At 45.5% G+C, this 20,035-nt stretch overlaps 1 protein-coding gene and 1 long non-coding RNA gene across 2 annotated transcripts in view; one reads left to right on the top strand and one right to left on the bottom strand.

The window, feature by feature from the left end:
• Positions 1-8,767, bottom strand: part of LOC308578109 (uncharacterized protein) — a gene marked incomplete at its 5' end in the record, with an annotated part of 37,142 nt that extends 28,375 nt beyond the window's left edge. Inside the window, one exon of the mRNA XM_081178378.1 lies at positions 8,630-8,767. Coding sequence (XP_081034504.1) covers positions 8,630-8,767 — 138 coding nt within the window. The remainder of the gene's footprint in view (positions 1-8,629) is intronic.
• Positions 8,768-11,785: 3,018 nt separating this feature from the next.
• On the top strand, positions 11,786-17,507 carry LOC308578036. Its single transcript, XR_014003827.1, has 4 exons — positions 11,786-11,867; positions 13,541-13,736; positions 16,513-16,653; positions 17,407-17,507. It is a non-coding gene; the product is annotated as an uncharacterized lncRNA (long non-coding RNA).
• The last annotated feature ends 2,528 nt before the right edge of the window (positions 17,508-20,035 follow it).

The raw sequence follows: 20,035 nt of genomic DNA, 5'->3' as shown, positions 1-20,035 counted from the left end.
CCCCAAAATGACGGCTGGTTTCCGTCAACTGGTTCCCACAAGTGGTGCCCTCTCTGAGGCAGAATAAAAGGATACGGCTGAGGTTTTTAAAAGGGAAAAAAGAAGCAACTGGAAGCAAACAGTCTGAGGCAGACTAAGAGGATTTTAAAAGAAACTGAGAGGATTTTTGATCCAAGCAGTGGTTATCATCGACTCACTACGTCCGGCAAGGATTGCAAAGCGCTCTACATCTTTAAAAAAGATCCCGGTGAGTTCGATCCCTTCTATTATATTGATTTTTGAAAAATGGGCAGCTCTTTGACTACTCCCCAACAGAAATTTTTAAAAGACTTAAAATTTCTCCTCTCCTCCAACAAACTGGAAGTTCCCGAGGGTGATTTGATACAGCTCATTCTGGCCATTGATGAACATTCTCCCTGGGACTTGGGTGTAATTGCAAATGGGACTTGGGAACTGAAACTTTGGGACAAGATTGGTGAACATTTTCATGAGCTCCCCAGCATCAGTACTCGGATTTTAAATGCATGGTGCAAGGTTCATTACGCTATGGGCTCTTTATCACCAAAAAATATCTCCCTGGCTGCATTGCCATCACAACCTCCAGCTTCTTTAATCCAGTCTGCTGTGTTAGAGTTTGTTCCAATCCTTGCCCTGCCAGCAGCTCCAGAACCCAAGCCTCCAGATTATAGTTCCTCACTAGAGGACCCAATCCTGCAAAAATATCGTGGTCTGGCTGGAAATGACCCTGCTCTTTCAGCAGCAGAACCAGCTACCCCCTTTCAGCGTGCAGCCCTTGCCTGTTCCTTATCTCAGGATACCATGGCATTCCCTGTTATTGTGCCCCCTGCTGGTGCTCCAGCAGGAACTCAAGCCCAGCACCAACCTTTTGACTTTAAAATCTTGAAAGAGCTCCAATTGTCAGTCAGGACAAATGGACTGCAAGCACCATTCACACAGGCTCTTTTGGAAGCCACATTAGCCCAGCTGTTGGTTCCAGATGACATCAAGCTTTTGGCACGTACAGTTTTACCTCCATCAGCTGGTGTATTATTTGCTCATGAATGGGAAATCGCCTGTCATGGTTATGCTCCTGCCTTACTGCAACAAGCAAGAGGGAATAATCCTAATATTACCCTCGCAGATGTGATGGATGCTATGATGGGCCGTGGGCCCTTTGCTCAGGCTTCAGTACAAGCCACACTGCTGCAGATTTTATTGAGGGATACTGCTCTTGCTGCTCAACAAGCAATGAGAAAAATCCCAGAACCCACCAGTATTCAATCAAGGTGGGGTTCAATCAGGCAAGAGGCAAGAGAATCATATTCTTCCTTTATGGACAGGCTGATTACAGCAGTGAGTAGACAAATTGAAAATCCTGAAGCCAAACAAATAATTATCAAACAATTGGCCTTTGAATATGCCAAAGAGGATTGTAAGGTTGCGTTAAGACCGATAATACACAATCCTGCCACAGACACAGCAGCCATGCTTCGCATTTGTCAGTCTGGTGATACAGCCACCCACAAGATTCATCTGCTAGCAGCAGCGCTCAATGAAAACCAGCCTGTAGCCACCGATACAACGTTTCCAGCGTGGCAAACCAGGATCACCGATACCTCAGTGTGGGTAGAACGGTGGCCTCCACCAAAAGAAAAATCCGCAGCAATGGCACCATCCTGTTTCTGAACAGCTTATCTCTGAACAATTGACTTTCGGCCACATTGAACCATCTTCATCCCACTGGCTCCAGCAGACAAGGAACAGTTTGCTTTTACATTGCCAGTATATCACGATTCGCAACGTTATCAGTGGATTGTCCTCAAGGCATGCGGAACTCCCCTACACTTTGTCAACATTTTGTGGGTGAAGCATTGAAACCTTTCCACATGCGCCACCTAGAGGTGCTGCACACGAGCTGCACCTGGCCGTATTTGCTACATCGTTGCCAACAGGAATTTTATATGCTCAGGCGGAACAAGAAGAAGACTATCTGCATTATAGAATGGTTACATCTACCACATACCCCACCGAAGAACATTTATTCAGTAATTGAATCCACATCAGACATTGTTATCAAAGGACGTTCACGTGCAAATTGCTTTAGCTGATTTTATAGGTGTCATCATTTTTAACCCTCCAAAGGATGACCGTTTGACATTTCTGACACAGGTCACCTATGTTTGGCTACCCCCTTGTCTCTCACACCTCTCCCCTCTGCACTAACCCTCTTCATGGATAGAACAAGAAGTAGGGGGGTGGTGACATGGGAGGAGGGAGGAAAATGGAAATGTTTATATACCCCTCCACAGTCTTCTGCCCAGTGAGCTGAGCTAGCAGCTGTGATTCTTGCCTTTCAATCCTTTCCTACTCAACCTTTCAATCTTATTGTGGATACTCAGTATGTATATCGCCTTTTTGCTAGTTTACCAATATCTTATATAACTCCTTCCTTGGATTCTGACTTGTTTTCCTTGTTTCTTGGCCTGCAGGCCTTACTTCAGCACAGAGAGTTATCTTATTATGTTGCACATCTTCGCTCCCACACATCACACCCAGGGTATTTAGCAGAGGGCAATGCAAGAGCAGATGTGGCTCTGAGGGACATTTCTACCTTTTCTCTCTTTTCTGACCCTATACTAGGTCATAACACCTTTCACCTTCCTGCGAAAGCATTGGCAAAGCATTTTTCTATTCCTTTGGCCCAAGCAAGGGATATAGTTTCCCAATGTGCTTCTTGTTCTAAATCTCAGCTGGCCATTCCTTTTGATGCTGTCAATCCTAGGGGCACGTCTGCATTGGCGTGTTGGCAGATGGATGTCACACACACACCTGTGTTGGCTCCACTCTCCAAGGTTCACCTCACGGTGGACACCCACTCTGGATTCATATGGGCTACGCCCATGAGGGGGGAAACAGCTCGGCATGTCATTCAGCACACTATCCGCTGTTTCTCAGTCATGGGTAAACCTGCGCGTATCAAAACTGATAATGGTCCAGCATATATTTCTAAAACATTTTCGGAATTTTGTATGTTGTGGAATGTGAAATTAACTCATGGCATACCCTTTAACTCCACAGGTCAAGCTATAGTGGAAAGAGCACACCTGACGTTCAAAACACTATTGCTTAAACAGCTTGGCGGCCGAAGCATACCAACGGCAGATATCCCTTCGGCTGTTCACCAAGTTCTTTTTGTACTTAACCATCTTTTATATCCACATAATAGGACCCATACTCCCGCGGAATTGCATTTTAGGAAGGAGGAGGCACTCCCCCGCCCCTTGGTGGTGTACCGACGCTTGCCTGATCCCGCGTGGCATGGACCTGTTCCGCTGATCACGTGGGGACGAGGGTACGCGGCAGTGGACGTCGAGGACAAGCCTTTGTGGGTTCCAGCTCGATGCGTGCGGCCATGGCGAGTCCCTTCAACTACAGAAGTGCCTTCCTAACCATTTGCCTTGCCATCTTTTGCTGCATCATTATACAAGGATGAGAAGCAGACGACACAATCCAGTTGCAGCCACCATATTTCACCTTATCGGCTGGCAAGCAGCTGTCGCCTGAATCCTACTCTGGCTGGCAGTATCCACGGCTCAGCCACTCTCGAACTATAAGAACAGCATTGTTGAATAAGACTTTTAGGGGAGAAAATTATCATAAGATATGGAGGAATAATATTTTTGTACAAGATATGATTAAGTTTACCAGTTTATTGCATGCTTCTAAATGTTGGTTATGTATGCACATGCCGCCCTTTGCCAGTCATTCAGGCATAATGCTTCATGGCGTGCCTGTCAATGGATCTTTTCAATTTACTGATATTATATCCCCTAAGCAAACTTTTTGGCCTCCAGTACAATTGACCCTCCATGAGCCTGCCCCCATTTGTTTTCAAATTAAAGAGGGGAAAGAATCATGGGGCATATATCCAAACTGTCAATATACATTGAAATTCATGTTTAATAGCTCTTGTTCTCTTACAGGAACATACAGTGACCAATCTCAGTGCTTTAGAAGCGATACCAGTGCATGGCTAAAAACTAGGAAAGAAACCTACCATGCAAATTGGAGTCTGAATTCTTCTATCCCTGGCTTAGCAAATGCCACAGATGAGCAATTTCATATCAGTTCCTTATTTACTGAAGCCTTTAATTGGTCCCAACAGAGTAGTAATATCAGCTATTTACTCCAAAGAGAGTTATGGTTGCTTTGTGGCGAAAAAGCATACAAAACCATTCCTCGAAACCTCACAGGCACATGTACATTGGGTCTCGTGGTTCCGTTGTTGTATAAGGTTGATAAGTTACCATCTTCTCTTAGACTACGAAATCGTCGGGAGGTAAATTCACCCATAAATCAATATATCGGTACCCAGGTCTCTCGGGCCTTGCTGCCCTCGGTGGGTGCAGCAATGAACTATAGGGACCTCCATCGGCTAGCAAATTGGACTGAAGGATTATTCAATGATACCATAAAAGCTTTGAAGGAACTCAACCAGGAGGTGTCTGCAATGAGAGAAGTGGTTTTACAGAATCGTTATACTTTGAATGTGATTTTAGCTTCAAAAGGAGGAGTTTGTGCGCTTGTTCATTCTCACTGTTGCATGTTTATTCCTGATAATAATGTCAGCATATCTGCGACAATCGACCATATGGAAACCATGGTAGCCCACAATCCGTTTGCCCCCCCTCCTTCCGTTGATCCATGGGCATGGTTATATTCTTGGCTTCCGGATGGAAGTTGGCTTCGACATTTATTGATTTTAGTGATCATTATAGTAGTTATTTGCATTATTTTGTGTTGCTGTATACAATGTATTCCTTCTTTAATTTCTGTATGTACTGCATGGTTCTCCAGTCCGCGGCCCGCTTCCGGTCTCACAAGAGTCGCCTATCGCGCTCGATATAACCGTATTGGTACTGACATATATGACTCTGATTAAATAAATAAAGAAAGAGGGCATGTGGGAGCCAGGAAGTCATGGAAAAGGCTTGTAGTGCCACCTGGTGCCTTGCTGACCTCGGTGACCAGCACTCTGAGCTTACAATGTATTAGAATGTATTGACCCTATAAGGAGTTAGGTTCTCCCCTCTGGGCACTGTAACCCTATATGGTTTGTGGGTGGGTTAAAGCTTGACCGGATGAGGTAACGTGAGACATTGGAATGCTGCCATGCGGCTGGAGAGAACAAAGGATAATAAAATCGGAGGAGAGAGAGGAAGGAGCTTTTTTGCCCTCCGTCCATGGAGACATTTGCCTTTGTGTGTGTTTTTTCTTTGCCTTGCACCCCAAAATGACGGCTGGTTTCCGTCAACTGGTTCCCACATTTAATATAAACCCGGCCACCTTGCCAAATTCCATCTCCACATTTAAACTCTTTAAAGGATCTTCTATCGTTATTACCAGGTCATCAGCAAAGGCTTTAACTTTATATTCGTTTTGACCTACTGTCACCCCTTTTATTAATTCATTTCGTCTAATTGCACTCAAGAGGACTTCCAGAACCATTATGAATAACAGTGGCGAGAGAGGACAACCCTGTCTTATACCCTTCCATATCTTCACTTCTTCTGTTATTACATTATTCACAATCAATTTAGCTCTTTGCTCTGTATAAATCGCCCTTATTCCATTATAGAAATCGTTCCCCACTTCCATAAATTCTAAATTTTTTAACACAAATTCCCATGATATACAGTGGTGCCTCGCAAGACGAATGCCTCGCAAGACGGAAAACCCGCTAGACGAAAGGGTTTTCCGTTTTGGAGGCGCTTCGCAAAACGAATTTCCCTATGGGCTTCCTTCGCAAGACGAAAGCCCATAGGGAAATCTCCGGGACAGCGGGGAAGCGCAGCACGTCTTCCCCACTGTCCTCGGACCTCCTCCGAAGGCTGGCGGTGGTGTGGAGACCTCCTCCCGCCGCCAGCCTTTGGAAGGCTGCTCTGAAGCCTGGCGGTGGGGTGGAGAAACCTCCTCCCGCCGCCAGGCTTCGGAAGGATGCTCCGAAGCCTGGCGGCGGGAGGAGGTCTCTCTGCCCCACCGCCAGCCTTCAGAAGGCTGCTCCGAAGCCTGGCGGCGGGAGAAGGTCTCTCCGCCCCACCGCCAGCCTTCAGAAGGCTGCTCCGAAGCCTGGCGGTGGGGCGGAGAGACCTCCTCCCGCCGCCAGGCTTCGGAAGGCTCTCCGAAGGCTGGCGGTGGGGCGGAGAGACCTTCTCCCCGCGCCAGCCTTCGGGTGGCTGTCCTGAAGACTTGCGGTGGGAGGAGGGTTTTCCTTCCCACCGCCAACATTCAGAATGCTGTTCTGAATGTTGGCGGTGGGGAGGAAAAACCCTCCTCCCACCGCAAGCCCCGGGAACAGAGGAGAAGCGCTGCGCCCCTTCCCCTCTGTTCCCGTATCTGTCCTGAAGGCTTGCGGTGGGGAGAAAAGCCCTTCTCCGCACCGCCAGCCTTGAAAGCGGTTTCCATAGGAACGCATTAATTGATTTTCAATGCATTCCTATGGGAAACGGTGCTTCGCAAGACGAAAAACTCGCAAGAAGAAAAAACTTGCGGAATGAATTAATTTCGTCTTGCGAGGCACCACTGTATTATCAAATGCCTTCTCCGCATCTACAAACATTAGTATAACTTGTTTCTCATTCCTAGCAGACAGATATTACAAAACATTTATTATATTTCTCACATTATGTTTCATCTGCCTGCCTGGAAGAAACCCTGCTTGATCATCGTGAATAAATTCTCTCAATACCTTTTTTAATCTTTTTGCTAATATTCCAGCAAAAATCTTATAGTCTGTGTTTAACAATGAGATCGTGTGTTAAATCAGAATCTTGCTTGGGAATAAGTATGATGAAGGCTTCTTTCCAAGTTTCCAGAATATCTTTTTCCTTCAAAATATTATTCATAACTTCTTTCAGTGGTACCGTCAGGGTGTGCCTCAATTCTTTGTAATAACTGGCTGTAAATCCATCTGGTCCTGGAGCCTTTCCTTTTTTCAATTCTTTTATGACCTCTATTATTTCCTCATTCTCAATTGGGGCATTCAGTCTGTCTTTCTTTTCTGTCGGGATCTTTTGCACCTTTTTTTCTTTTAAATATCTTTCTATTCTCTTCAAATTGTTCTTTTCTCTGTTGCTGTACAAATGATTATAAAAGTCCAAGAATCCTTTTCTAATGCCTTTCGGGTTCTCAATCTCTTCTCCATCCACAATAATTTTGTTGATTATGTTTTGTTCCTTTCTTTTCTTAATTTGCCACGCGAGCCATTTACCTGACTTATTGGCATTGTCCATAAAATATTCCATCAACTTCTTTTGCGCCTCTTGTATGATTTTTTGATCACCCAAGAGGTAATCGTTAATTCTCCATCTAAATGATCTTTCTTCATAACCTTTAATTTCCAATTTTATTGGACTGTGGTCTGAAATTACTCTTGGCTGAATTTCAATTTGCCGAATTCTTGGAGTTAGTTCATTCGAGACCCAAATTTGATCTATTCTTGACATTGACTGATTTGGTTCCGAATAAAATGTAAACTGTTTCTCCAGTGGATGTCTAAGTCTCCAAACATCAATTAGATTACAGTTTTTCGTCATTGAAAAGAAAGTCTTGGGTAGTTTTCCTTCTTTGCTAACCTGAAATTGTTCTTAACCTGAACTTTAGCTAATGGGGCCTCCTGCTACCATTGAGCCGCCAGAGCACGATTTCTGTTCTCATCCTGAAGCAAAGTTCTTAACCTGAAGCACGATTTCTGGGTTAGCGGAGTGTATAACCTGAAGTCTATGTAAAACGAGGTACCACTGTATATATTTAAAAATTGCATCCAATTTTGACAGTGTTATTACAAACCACTTCATTCAGCCCTGCAACATCTTGCGAAGCAGCGATATACTAATATGCATCTGTTATTATGTGACATTGGTCAAGGCTTTCTGGGAAATAATATATGATGAATTTAAAGAAAATGTTTGAAAATACATTTGTCAAAAAAGCCAGAAGCCTTCTCACTAGGTATAAGACTTCTTATGTCTGCAACGACGGCAGCAAGAATGCAACTAGCCCAATGGGGCTTAAATTGGATTGTTATGAATGAAAAAAATTAGTAAAAAAATATTTCAAAAGAGAATGCTACTTGCCCAATTAATGGGGCTTAGATCAGGTTATTCATGAAAGAAATGATAAAAAAATATTTAAAAGAAGAGAGAATGCTACTAGCCCAATTAATGTGGCTTATATTTGATTGTTATTAATAAAAAAATTAATAAAAAATAATTTAAAAAGAGAATGTCACTAGCCCAATTAATGGGGCTCATATGGGATTGTTATTAATGAAAAAATTAATGAAAAAATAATTTACAAAGAGAATGCCACTTGCCCAATTAATAGGGCTTAAATCAGATTGCTATGAATGAAAATAATAAATTCTTTAAAAGAAGAAGAGAGAACGCTACTAACCCAATTAATGGGGCTTCTAATGGATTGTGATTAATGAAAAATTAATAAAACATTATTTAACAGAAGAAGAGAGAACGCTACTAGCCCAATTAATGGGGCTTATATTGGATTGTTATCATTATCATTATTTTTCCAGGCCTTCCCATCTAGAGCCCAGAAACTCTGTAACAGTTACCTTCTCAAAGTGATGAATCGCCAGCCAGATTTCCCCTTGCGCATTGAACACACAGCCGAGGTTACTCCATGCCACAGCAAAGTTGGGTTGGGTCTCGATGGCTTTCAGGTAGCAGGCCTTGGGAGGGTCGAGAGGTAGGTAGGTACAGGGGGAAGGGGGTATTTGCACAAAAGAAAAGCAAGAGAAAAGTCCCAGTTAGCAGAGGCTTGACAACCATATGTCAGGAGTGCTCTGATGGTGTTTCCTGCTTGGCAGAGGGTTGGACTCGATGGCCCTTGTGGTCTATTCCAGCTGTATGATTCTATGATTCTACTTTAAATTTAACCATTACAGGTGGGGTTTTTTAAAAAAATTAATCCTGCTAATGTATTAACCTGTGTGCACTGCTTTTGTCAATATGCAATAAACGTTTCCCATTCTTTTTTATATTAAAACTGGAGGCATTTTTTCAGCTGCAATGGGCCTCCGGTGTCCTGTTAGTACCATTAGTTGGTACCATTTCTCGTACAGTTGATATTCCTTGCATAGATAGATTAGATCAGTGTTTCCCAACCGGTGTTCCGCGGCACACTAGTGTGCCGCGAGAGATTGCCTGGTGTGCCGTGGGAGGGAGGCGGGCGAGTCGGGCGGCGAGAGGCGGGGCGGCGGCGGCGAGGATCCGCGTCGAGCCGGGGGCGGCTCCGCGGTGGTGGTGCCGAGGTTTCTCTCTCCATTCTCCCCTCACACACACACATAGGAAATAACACAGGATCAGCTGACAGGACCCGGCCAATGGGGCGGCGGTGGGGCAGCGCGCGCAAAAGGGAGGAGCGCGAGACAGCGGACAAGGAGGTGGCCGGCATGTCCGGGCAGCAGCAGCAACAGCAGCAGCAACTCCCGGCGACTGCTCCTCAAGCCCCGGGCAACCCTACTCCCTCACCGGCCTCGGCCGCCCTCCTGCTCCACCGCCGCCGCCTCCCCCGCCGCCGCCGGCTACCTCGGCCCCGCCGCCGCTCCCTCCTCCGCCCGCTATCGCCGCCACCACCACAACAGCCGCCGCCGCCTCAGCTGGGCCCATGCCTGCCGGGAGCGGCGGCGGCAGCAGCAGCAGCAGCAGCAGCAGCGCCCCGGCGCCCTTCCCTCACGGCGGCGACCCGGCCCTGCAGTGGCGTGGCGTGGGGGGTGCAGGGGGGGCCGGCCGCACTGGGCGCAACATCTGCGGGGGGCGCACTCGCAGCTCTCTGCCCCTCCCGAGGTACTATTTCTGGGTTAGCGGAGTCTGTAACCTGAAGCGTATGTAACCCGAGGTACCACTGTACTTCCAAGTCAGCGTGCAAGGGATTGCAGGACCGGCGGACTTGGCGGTGGGGGTGGTTGCTGGAGCCTTGTCTGTCCTTTCAGCCCCGCACCCACCGCAGACCCCTTCCTATGCCACTGGTAGCTAGGCGAGGCGGGGGGCACTGGGCGCCACACCTCGGTGCCTGCAGCGTGCCTGAGCCATGCGTCTGCGGGCGAACTGCCCGCAAGCTCCGCTCTGGCCTCTGCCCACCGCCTCAGCCTCCCTACAGCTGAGGGGGAGGCTGCAGCGAGGCTCCACGCAGCGCGCCCTGCCATGGCTCGCCCCCATGGCACTCGCCCCTGGCTGCAGGACGCGCGCGCCGCCCCGGGCCCCTGAGCGGCTAGCTGCGCCGCTGCGCTGAGCGCAAGGAATACGTCCTCTCCGAGTTCGGCGTCCTCTTCGTGGGCAGCGCGAACCGCATCTCCAGCTTCGGGTGGAACTTTGGCCAGGTAGGGGGAAGCCTTTGGGCGGGGGGGGGGGCTGGAGACCGGGGTGGGGAGGGGTTAGGAGAGACGCTACCGGCCCCGTCCAGAAATGCCCAGAGCAACTGGAGCTCAGCTACACGCACACATGCGCCCTCCAAATCCCGTTTCCCACCCCTTTCTCAAAAGAAGAGAGAAAAAATGGGTCCTGGGTGTGAAACCAAAGGACCTTTCCAGCTCCTCCTCAATTCCAGGTGTGGATGGCAATGCCTCGTGTCTCCTCCCCCGCGACCAGAGCACACTTCCTAGGCTGGTTGGACGGTCCCTGGGGGTCTTCGGGTTGCCACATTTTGAAGAGCAAAAAACAGGACACATTTGTCGACTTCTGCTTTTAGCTATGGATCAGTGGCCTAGCGTGGGGGGTGCAGGGGGGGCCGGCCACACCGGGCGCAACATCTGGGGGTTAGTGTTAGGGGGCGCAAATCCACGGGTTAGGGGGCGCAAATTACTTGCATTGTCCCGGGTGCTGACAACCCACGCTACGCCACTGCGGCCCTGAACGAGCAGGAGAAGGAGCTCAAGTGACGCTGCGCGCTGACGTCACGGGGCTGTAATGGTGGTGTGCCTCGAGATTTTTTTCATCAAACAAGTGTGCCTTTGCCCAAAAAAGGTTGGGAAACACTGGATTAGATAGATGATAGATAGTTAGATTAGATTAGATTAGATTAGATAGATAGATTAGGTAGGTAGATTAGATAGATACATATATAAGAAAGGTTGGTAGATGGATAGATAGATTAGTTAGATTGATTGATTGAGTAGGTAGATAGATTCAGGCATGGCCAAACCTGGCCCTCCAGCTGTTTTGGGACTACAACTCACATTGTCCCTGACCACTGGTCCTGTTAGGTAGGGATGATGGGGGTTGGAGGGCCAAGTTGGGCCACACCTGGATTAGATGGTAGGTAGGTAGATAGATTTGATAGATAGGGTAGGTAGATAGATAGATAGATAGATAGATAAGATAGGTAGGCAAGTAGATAGATAATAAGATAAAGTCGGTAGATCGATAAGGTAGGAAGGTAGGTAGGAGGCAGCCTAGGTCAAAGTTGACCCACTTATTTAAAAGTAACCATGCTGTTATACAGTGGTACCTCTGGATGCGAACGGGATCCGTTCCGGGGCCCCGTTCGCATCCTGAAGTGAACATGCTCGGGTCACAATTTGCTGCTTCCGTAGATGCGTGTGGCATCATTTTGAGTGTCTGCACGTGCGCAAGCTGCAGAACCCGGAAGTAACGGGCTCTGTTACTTCTAGGTCGCCACGGAGCACAACCCGAAAATGCTTAACCCGCAGCTACTTCAACCTGAGGTATGACTGTATTAGTAACAAAAATCTATTATCTTAAATATTTTCAGGCGGTGACCCTGGACCCCAACTTCCTGGATGCTTACATTAATCTGGGGAACGTCTTGAAGGAGGCGCGTATATTTGACAGGTAAGCAAATAGGCATAGAGCTTATATTCTCTTTTTTATATAAATGTTTTTTATTGGTTTTGCGTATAATCACATTACGTCTTATATTCTCAGTTTAGTGGTTGCACCCATACCCAAACTAACTCCCATTGTTGCCTAGAGGGTTGATTTTATTTAAAGCAAATTGATTTAAATCCCAAATCCATAAGACTTGATTTAAATCCCCCTTTTACCGGAAGGTTCAGCCTTGCTGGCATCCTCTTAATATTGACAAACGGAGGCAGGTTTCCTTTTTGGAATCCTAACTTCAGAGTCTTTTCTACAGTTATATCAAAATGATTTGGTTCTGCTATATACAGCCCGATTGTGACGAAATGATGGTGAGTTTTAATAAGTGAACACTTTTTATTTGAACAACTTTTCTGCTGCACTTGATTGGAAGGAGAAAAGAAACATTTCCTTCATAACAATTTAAGCAATTTATTTCACTAAAACAGTAACATGGTAGCATATGTATCCATGTTGCTTAACTGATGTGCTGAAACATTTTTTCCCCAAGAAAAACTTGGACTGAGTTTTCGCACACATGAAAAACTTAAAACAAATAATTCTTCCCCGAATTATTTATTTATTTATTTATTTCTACCCCGCTCTCACTGGCCAGGGCCGGGCTCAGGGCGGCTAACACCAAATATAAATTACAATAAAATAGAATAGAAAAAAACCCCAGTTAATTAAAATACAGCTTAAAATGCAGCCTCATCAAGACTACAAAGGGAGGAAACATCAGCTATTCACCCAAGCCAGCTATCCATGCTGGTGCTACATGGGCCAGCAAAAAAAGCCACGGGAAAATTTATATACCAAATCCCATATAGGGTGTCAGAGTGAGTCTAAGCATAGAGCGAGTTAAAATAATCAAGCCTGGAGGTGACCATCGCATGGATCACTGGCCAGATCAGGGCGAGAAAGGTAAGGAACCAATTCCTTAATACGGCGGAGGTGGAAAAATGCCACCTTTGCTGTGGCTGCAACCTGTGCCTCCATGGAAAGAGAGGCATCGAAGGTTACACCCAAGCTCTTGACAGAAGGCTCTGGCACTAATTGCGCCCCCACAAGAGATGGGAGTTGGCCCCCCAACCCCATGTTGTCCTGACCCAGCCAGAGGACCTCTGTCTTCGAAGGATTTAACTTCAACTGGCTCCCACGCAGCCACCCAGCCACGGCTTCCAAGCATCTGGTCAGTGTGTCTGGGGCCGAGTCCATTGACAGATAAAGTTGGGTGTCATCAGCATATTGACGACAACTCAGCCCTAAACTCCGGACAATCTGGGCAAGGGGGCGCATAAAGATATTGAAAAGCATCTGGGAAAGGATTGTGCCCTGCGGCACTCCACACAACAAGGAGTGCCGCAGCGACAACTCCCTCCCTAGCGCCACCCTCTGTCCCCGACCTGAGATAAAGGAGCACAGCCATTGTCTGACTGTGCCCTGAATCCCCACGTTGGCAAGGCGGTGGTCCAAAAGTTTGTGATCGACCATGTCGAAGGCCGCTAACAAATCTAAAAGAATCAGCAGTCCCGGCCCGCCTCGATCCTCTTAATCGTCCTCCCAAAGCATTTTATTTTTTAAAAAACAGATTTTTATCCACCCTGGTGACAATGAAACTGAACCAGTCCTTGATCTCATTTCAGAGCCGTTGCAGCCTACCTACGGGCCCTGAGCCTGAGTCCCAACCACGCTGTTGTCCACGGCAACCTGGCATGTGTGTATTACGAACAGGGGCTGATCGATCTGGCAATCGATACCTACAAGAGGGCCATTGAGCTCCAGCCCCACTTCCCTGACGCCTACTGCAACCTGGCCAACGCGCTGAAAGAGAAAGGCAGCGTAAGAAACTGGTCCCTTTTGCCTTGGGGTGGGGGGAACATCTATATAAAAGATGTTTTATAGATGGTACTTAACACCTGCCAAAATAGCTAAAATGTATAAAACAAAAAAACTGTGCTGGAGGTGCAGTAAAGAAGAAGGGACACTTATACATTTCTGGTGGGCCTGTGAAAAAAAAATACAGAAACTTTCCTATTAGGCAGTGGTGTCCAAACTTTTTTCAAAGAGGGCCAGATTTGATGAAGTGAAGGGCCATAAGGGCCGACCAAAGTTGTTTACTTTTTTTAAGGATTGAAGTTGTTGAGCTCTTTTCTTAGGGTTTAAATTGTTGAACTTTTTTTAGGATTGAAGTTGTTTAGCTTTTTCTTAGGCTTTTACCCCATGCTGAATTGGCCAGATTAACAGAGACAATTAGGGCACAACCCAGACAAGAATTCCAAAAGGAATGGGGAAAATGCAGAGAATACTTTACCAAACAGTGCCCCAAAATATACACTTGGACTTGTTTCAATTAATTTCTACAGGAGACTTTGTGGTTTAAGTCATAATTAGGAAAAATTGTAATAATCCCATACAAAAGAAATAGTATACAAGAGGTAAATAAGGCGGCCATTTAACAGAATAAAGTCTTTTATTTTTATGTTATGTTTTCTTTGTGTAAGGGGATAGGAGTTTAATTTTGATAATTAGTCAATGGTGGTGGGTCTGTTTGTATGTATGAGTTGTTGTGGACTATGTTATAAATAAAATAAAAATTAAAAAAAGAAAATGAAACCGGTCCCTTTTGCTTTCTGTATGTCAGAGGGTTTGCTGAAAAAAGCCTTCCGGATGATGGTGACCTCGAAATTGGGCTCTTTGGGGGGGGATTTGGGGTACAGAACCTAGAAGAAGTCCTCTTTTATTTTTTCCTTTGTCATATCGTCACATACAACTTTGCTCATACCAAGCGTCGACTCCCCTCCCCCTTCCCCCGCTCCCACTCCCTGGCTTTCTTAAGCAGTCACGATCCTCTTAGCATTTCTATATCACCCTTTAAAAATTGTCCAGTAGCACCTGATGATGATGATAATAATAATAATAATAATAATAATAATAATAATAATAATAATAAAATGTATACCCCGCCTATCTGGCTGGGTTTCCCCAGCCACTCTTGGCGACAAAATATTAAAATACAATAGTCCGTCAAACATTAAAAGCTTCCCTAAACAGGGCTTGCTAAACTTGGCTTCTTCTTGGTATAATTTTTTGTATGCAGGTCCAATTCTTCAGATACAAAAGCTTCTACCAAGACCAAACTGAGTTGGTCTGCAATGTGCTACTGGACAATTTATATATTTTTTATATATTTCAACTGTGTTAGACCACCACAGCTGCCTACCTGAACATATATCGCCCTATTTACCTTCTTACTCTACTTAAAACAATTTACTTTAGCATTTGTAAATCACTTTCAAAAATTAGCCTCTGGTTTTTTTAATAACAGTATATTTAAAGATCTTTTTCAATTCTTTGTAAATCATATCCCAGTAGACTTTGACTTTAGTGCACATCCACCACCTATGGACGAAATTCCCTTCCTTCTCCTTGCATTTCTAGCGTGCCTTATCTTGAGTTATATATATTTTAGCAAGTTTAGTCGGCGTCAAATACCACCTATACGTCACCTTCATTAAATTTTTAATTAGTGCTGTACATTCAATAAATTGTTTTTGCCCATAATCTTTCCCACTTATCTAATTCAATGTTATGACCAAAATCTTGAGCCCATTTAATCATAACCGACTTAACTTCTTCATCCTTTGTATGCCATTCTTATACGTTTTTGGCAATGATTTTCTTTTACTATCTAGCAACTCTGTCTCTTAATTTTGATTTAGTATGACCAAAACCATTTCCCTTACTGTCTTCCTTAAATACATCTTGCAAAAGACGGTAAGTGTGCGGGAAAGAGAGTTTGAATCGGATTAGTCTGCTCTTGTATTTATGTTCCCCTAAACCAAGCATGTCCAAAGTCCACTTTGGGGGCCTTCCACCCATCTCTCCTAGATCTCAAAATGCATTGGTTTTGTCATATTTCCTGCTATCCTGCCAAAGAATTTAAATTTTCCCAATGTTCTTTTAGACCAGGCATGTCCAAAGTCCAGTTCAGGGGCCTAATCTGGCCCTCTGGTCGATTTAATCCGGCCCTCGTGGCGGTTTATTTACTAGGGCAAAACTTCCCCCCAAAAAGCTCAAGAACTTTAATCCTAAAAAAGGTCAGCACCTCTGGGGTCAAATCCTTAAAAAAGGCTCAACAATTGTGGGGTTTTACTGTTAATATGCTTCTTCTTAATTGCATTTCACTATTAATATACTTCTTAATTGTATTTCAGTTCAACAATGACTTTGATAAAATACATCTTTTGTGACGTGCAGAAGGCTTGAGTTACCTATGAGGTGCAACAGTTACCATATAGCATATATTCAATATAAAAAACAGCAACAATTGGTTGTTGACAAAGGACAGCTGGCATATATATATAAAAGATATTAACTGATATGCATGCCATTCCAGATATAGCTATATAATCTCTACTGTTGGTAAGAGAAGAACTTTGGAGCAGGCATTTTCAAAAAAAGAGTTTTTTATGAACCGCTCTAATACCAAGTTACCGTCAGGAGCTGAGGGGCCGTATCAAACCTCAATCCAGCCATCACATCACAGAGCAGCCTTTTGGGCTCCTGTGAAAGACATACTAATATTCGTGTAAAAACTCTGTTTTGTGTTTTGAAGGTTGCCGAAGCCGAGGAATGCTACAATACAGCTCTCCGTTTATGTCCGACTCATGCGGATTCTCTTAATAACCTGGCGAACATCAAGCGAGAACAAGGGAATATCGAGGAGGCTGTCCGCCTCTACCGGAAAGCTCTTGAGGTACGTGCGTGGAGAATTACAACAATTAAATTGACATATAAGGGTTAGGCATGCGTACCCTGGACTCCTAGTCTGGGTCTTTTTAAAAATCGCCGATCAAATTTTTCTTGATCAATAACGGAAATAATGGTGAAGAAGTGAAAGTGAAGTAGCATTTTGAGGCTCGACAAAGCATGGTCCGATAAGTCCCTTTTGGAAGGAAGAGGGTCTGTCCCCCTTTTTATATTCCTAGGCCTCCTGGAATGACCAAAAATCTGCTTTTTCATCAGAAGAACAATGCAAGGTGTTAAGGAACGGTACAGAAATTGAAATAAAAGCTGGGCACATGCTGTTCTCTGTGTCGGCTGAGCTTGATCCCCTGACAGTCTTATTTTCTAACAGTATTTCCTATGCGTACGAAAAAGGCAGTTCATAGGCCCATTATTATTATTATTATTATTATTATTATTATTATTATCATTACCACAAATCATTCCAAACGGTGATTTATTTTGCAGCCAGCCCCTGCCACATTTGAGCATCAAAGAGGGGCTCTTTAAAATATGGCATTGGTCATTTGACAGTCTGATCTCCCAACAGTATTTCCTATGCATGCTAAAAAGGCAGTCCATAGGTTCCTCCTCCTCCTTAATTTTTGCAAGTCAATCCAAATGAGGATTTATTTCTCGCCCACAAATTTTGAGCCTCAAAGAGCAGCCTCCGTCTCTTTAGAATGCTTCTCAGGGAAACTAAGAGTGAGCTTCTTCCCCGCAGGTCTTCCCGGAGTTTGCAGCTGCGCATTCAAATTTAGCCAGTGTTTTGCAACAGCAGGGGAAGCTCCAGGAGGCCCTCATGCACTACAAGGAGGCCATCAGGTGAGCTTCCAAAGCCATGGGGAAAATAGATTGAAAGAGCTCCTCCTTACTGTATTTTAATCTTTTGCTGGAAGCCGCCCAGAGTGGCTGGGTATAAATAATAAATTATTGTTGCTGTTGTTAATAATTATTATTACTCCTCATGCGCTGGTCTGGTGCCTGTGGGAAAGCTCTCCTCTTGTGGATAAAGCACTTTCTCTTTTTCTTTTAGGTTTTTTTATTTTTTATTTTTATTTTTATTTTATTTTTTGTCCCTTGAAGGACAGCCAAATTTAAATAACAATTCGACACACAGCTGCGAGGCATTTGCGAGCTTTTTTGCGGAGAAGGTCCTGTTGCTCCGCCATGACCTCCCTGCCAATTTGGATACAATAAAGGAACTGGAGGCCCCTCGACTGTCCTCGGGTCCAGTATTGGACCACTTTGACCGGATATCCCCAGCCGATGTGGACAGACTCCTCCGAGCTGGAAAGCCCACCACCTGTCCTCTTGACCCGTGCCCGTCCTGGCTGATTAGAGCGTGCCCAGACGAGGTGCGGGCCCCCCTGGGGGATATCATCAATTTGTCCCTTGGCACTGGGATATTCCCAGGGGAACTGAAGGAGGCAGTGGTGTGTCTGCTCTTAAAGAAAACATCATTAGATCCTTTAGATCTATCCAATTACCGCCCGGTTTCAAATCTTCCATTCCTGGGTAAGGTGATTGAGAGAGCGGTTGCTGAACAGCTTGGTAGGTTTCTGGATGAAACATCTGCTCTCGATCCATTCCAGTCCGGCTTCCGCGCTGGTCATGGGACCGAGACGGCTCTGGTCGCCCTAACAGATGATCTCCGCAGGCAGCTGGATCGAGGCGGGTCAGGGCTGCTGATTCTTCTAGACCTGTCAGCAGCCTTCGACATGGTCGATCACGAACTTCTGGACCACCGCCTTGCCGACGTGGGGATCCAGGGCACAGTCCTTCAATGGCTGCGCTCGTTTCTCTCCGGTCGGGGACAGAGGGTGGCGCTTGGGGGGGGAATTGTCATCGCGCCACTCCTTGGTGTGTGGAGTGCCTCAGAGTGCGATACTCTCCCCGATGCTTTTTAACATCTTTATGCGCCCCCTCGCCCAGCTTGTCCGGAGTTTTTGGCTGGGTTGCCATCAGTATGCCGATGACACCCAACTCTATCTGTTGATGGATGGCCATCCTTACTCGGCCCCAGATACACTGACCAGATGTCTGGAAGCTGTGGCTGGATGGTTACGTGGGAGCCGGTTGAAGTTAAATCCTTCGAAGACAGAGGTCCTCTGGCTGGGACGGAGCGATATGGGATTGAGGGGGCAACTCCCATCTCTTGCGGGGGTGCAATTAGTGCCAGCATCGTCCGTTAAGAGTTTGGGTGTAATCTTCGACACCTCCCTTTCCATGGAGGCGCAGATTACAGCTATAACAAAGGCGGCATTTTTTCATCTCCGCCAAGCTAAGCAGTTGGCTCCTTATCTCTCTCACCCTGACCTAGCCACTGTGATCCACGCGACGGTCACCTCCAGACTGGATTATTGTAACTCGCTCTACGTGGGGCTGCCCTTGAGACTGACCCAGAAACTCCAGCGGGTGCAGAATGCCGCGGCGAGACTCCTTACGGGGTCTTTGCTGCGAGATCATATCCATCCGGTGCTGTACCAGCTGCACTGGCTCCCGGTGGAGTACAGGATCAGGTTTAAGGTGCTGGTTTTAACCTTTAAAGCCCTATACGGCCTAGGACCCTCGTACCTATGGGACTGCCTCTCCTGGTATGTCCCACAGAGAAATTTACGGTCTGCAAATAAAAACACCCTAAAGATCCCAGGTCACAGAGAGGTTAGGTTGGCCTCAACTAGAGCCAGGGCCTTCTCGGCTGCGGCTCCAATCTGGTGGAACGCTCTGTCACAAGAGACTAGGGCCCTGTGGGACCTGACATCCTTCCGTAGGGCCTGCAAGACAGAGCTGTTCCACCAGGCCTTTGGTCAGGGCGCAGACTGACTCCCTCCTCTGGCAACCTGCACAGAATTTTGCTTGATGGTTGCCATTAATTTGATTTTAATTTGATTTAATTAATTTTATAATGAATGTTTTAAAATGTTGGACTATTTTGATTGTTGTTAGCCGCCCTGAGCCCGGCTTCGGCTGGGGAGGGCAGGATATAAATAATTTTATTATTATTATTATTATTATTATTATTATTATTATTATTATTATTATTATTATTATTATTATTCAGTTTTTTATTTTATCATTTTATTTCCATACACTCCAAACATTTTCAATATATACAATACTGGGATTATACAAACCCCTTGGACTCTCCCCCACCCCCCACCCCCCGTTTCCATATTTTGCCATCTTTTCTTGCATGTAATTACAATGATTCGTTCTATTCCATTTCCTTATTTGCTACTTTGGCTTCATCAATGTTATATCAATCCTGCCTGTGGAAAACCATCTAATTCGATTTTAATTTGATCCCGATTTGTTTTTAGGAGGTAATTTAATTATTGTTTGATTTTATA

Source organism: Podarcis bocagei (genome assembly GCF_964188305.1).
Source record: "Podarcis bocagei genome assembly, chromosome: W".
Taxonomy (NCBI): Eukaryota; Metazoa; Chordata; class Lepidosauria; order Squamata; family Lacertidae; genus Podarcis; species Podarcis bocagei.
The sequence above is the reverse complement of the archived record's forward strand: the minus strand, read 5'-3'. Positions and strand labels throughout refer to the sequence as shown.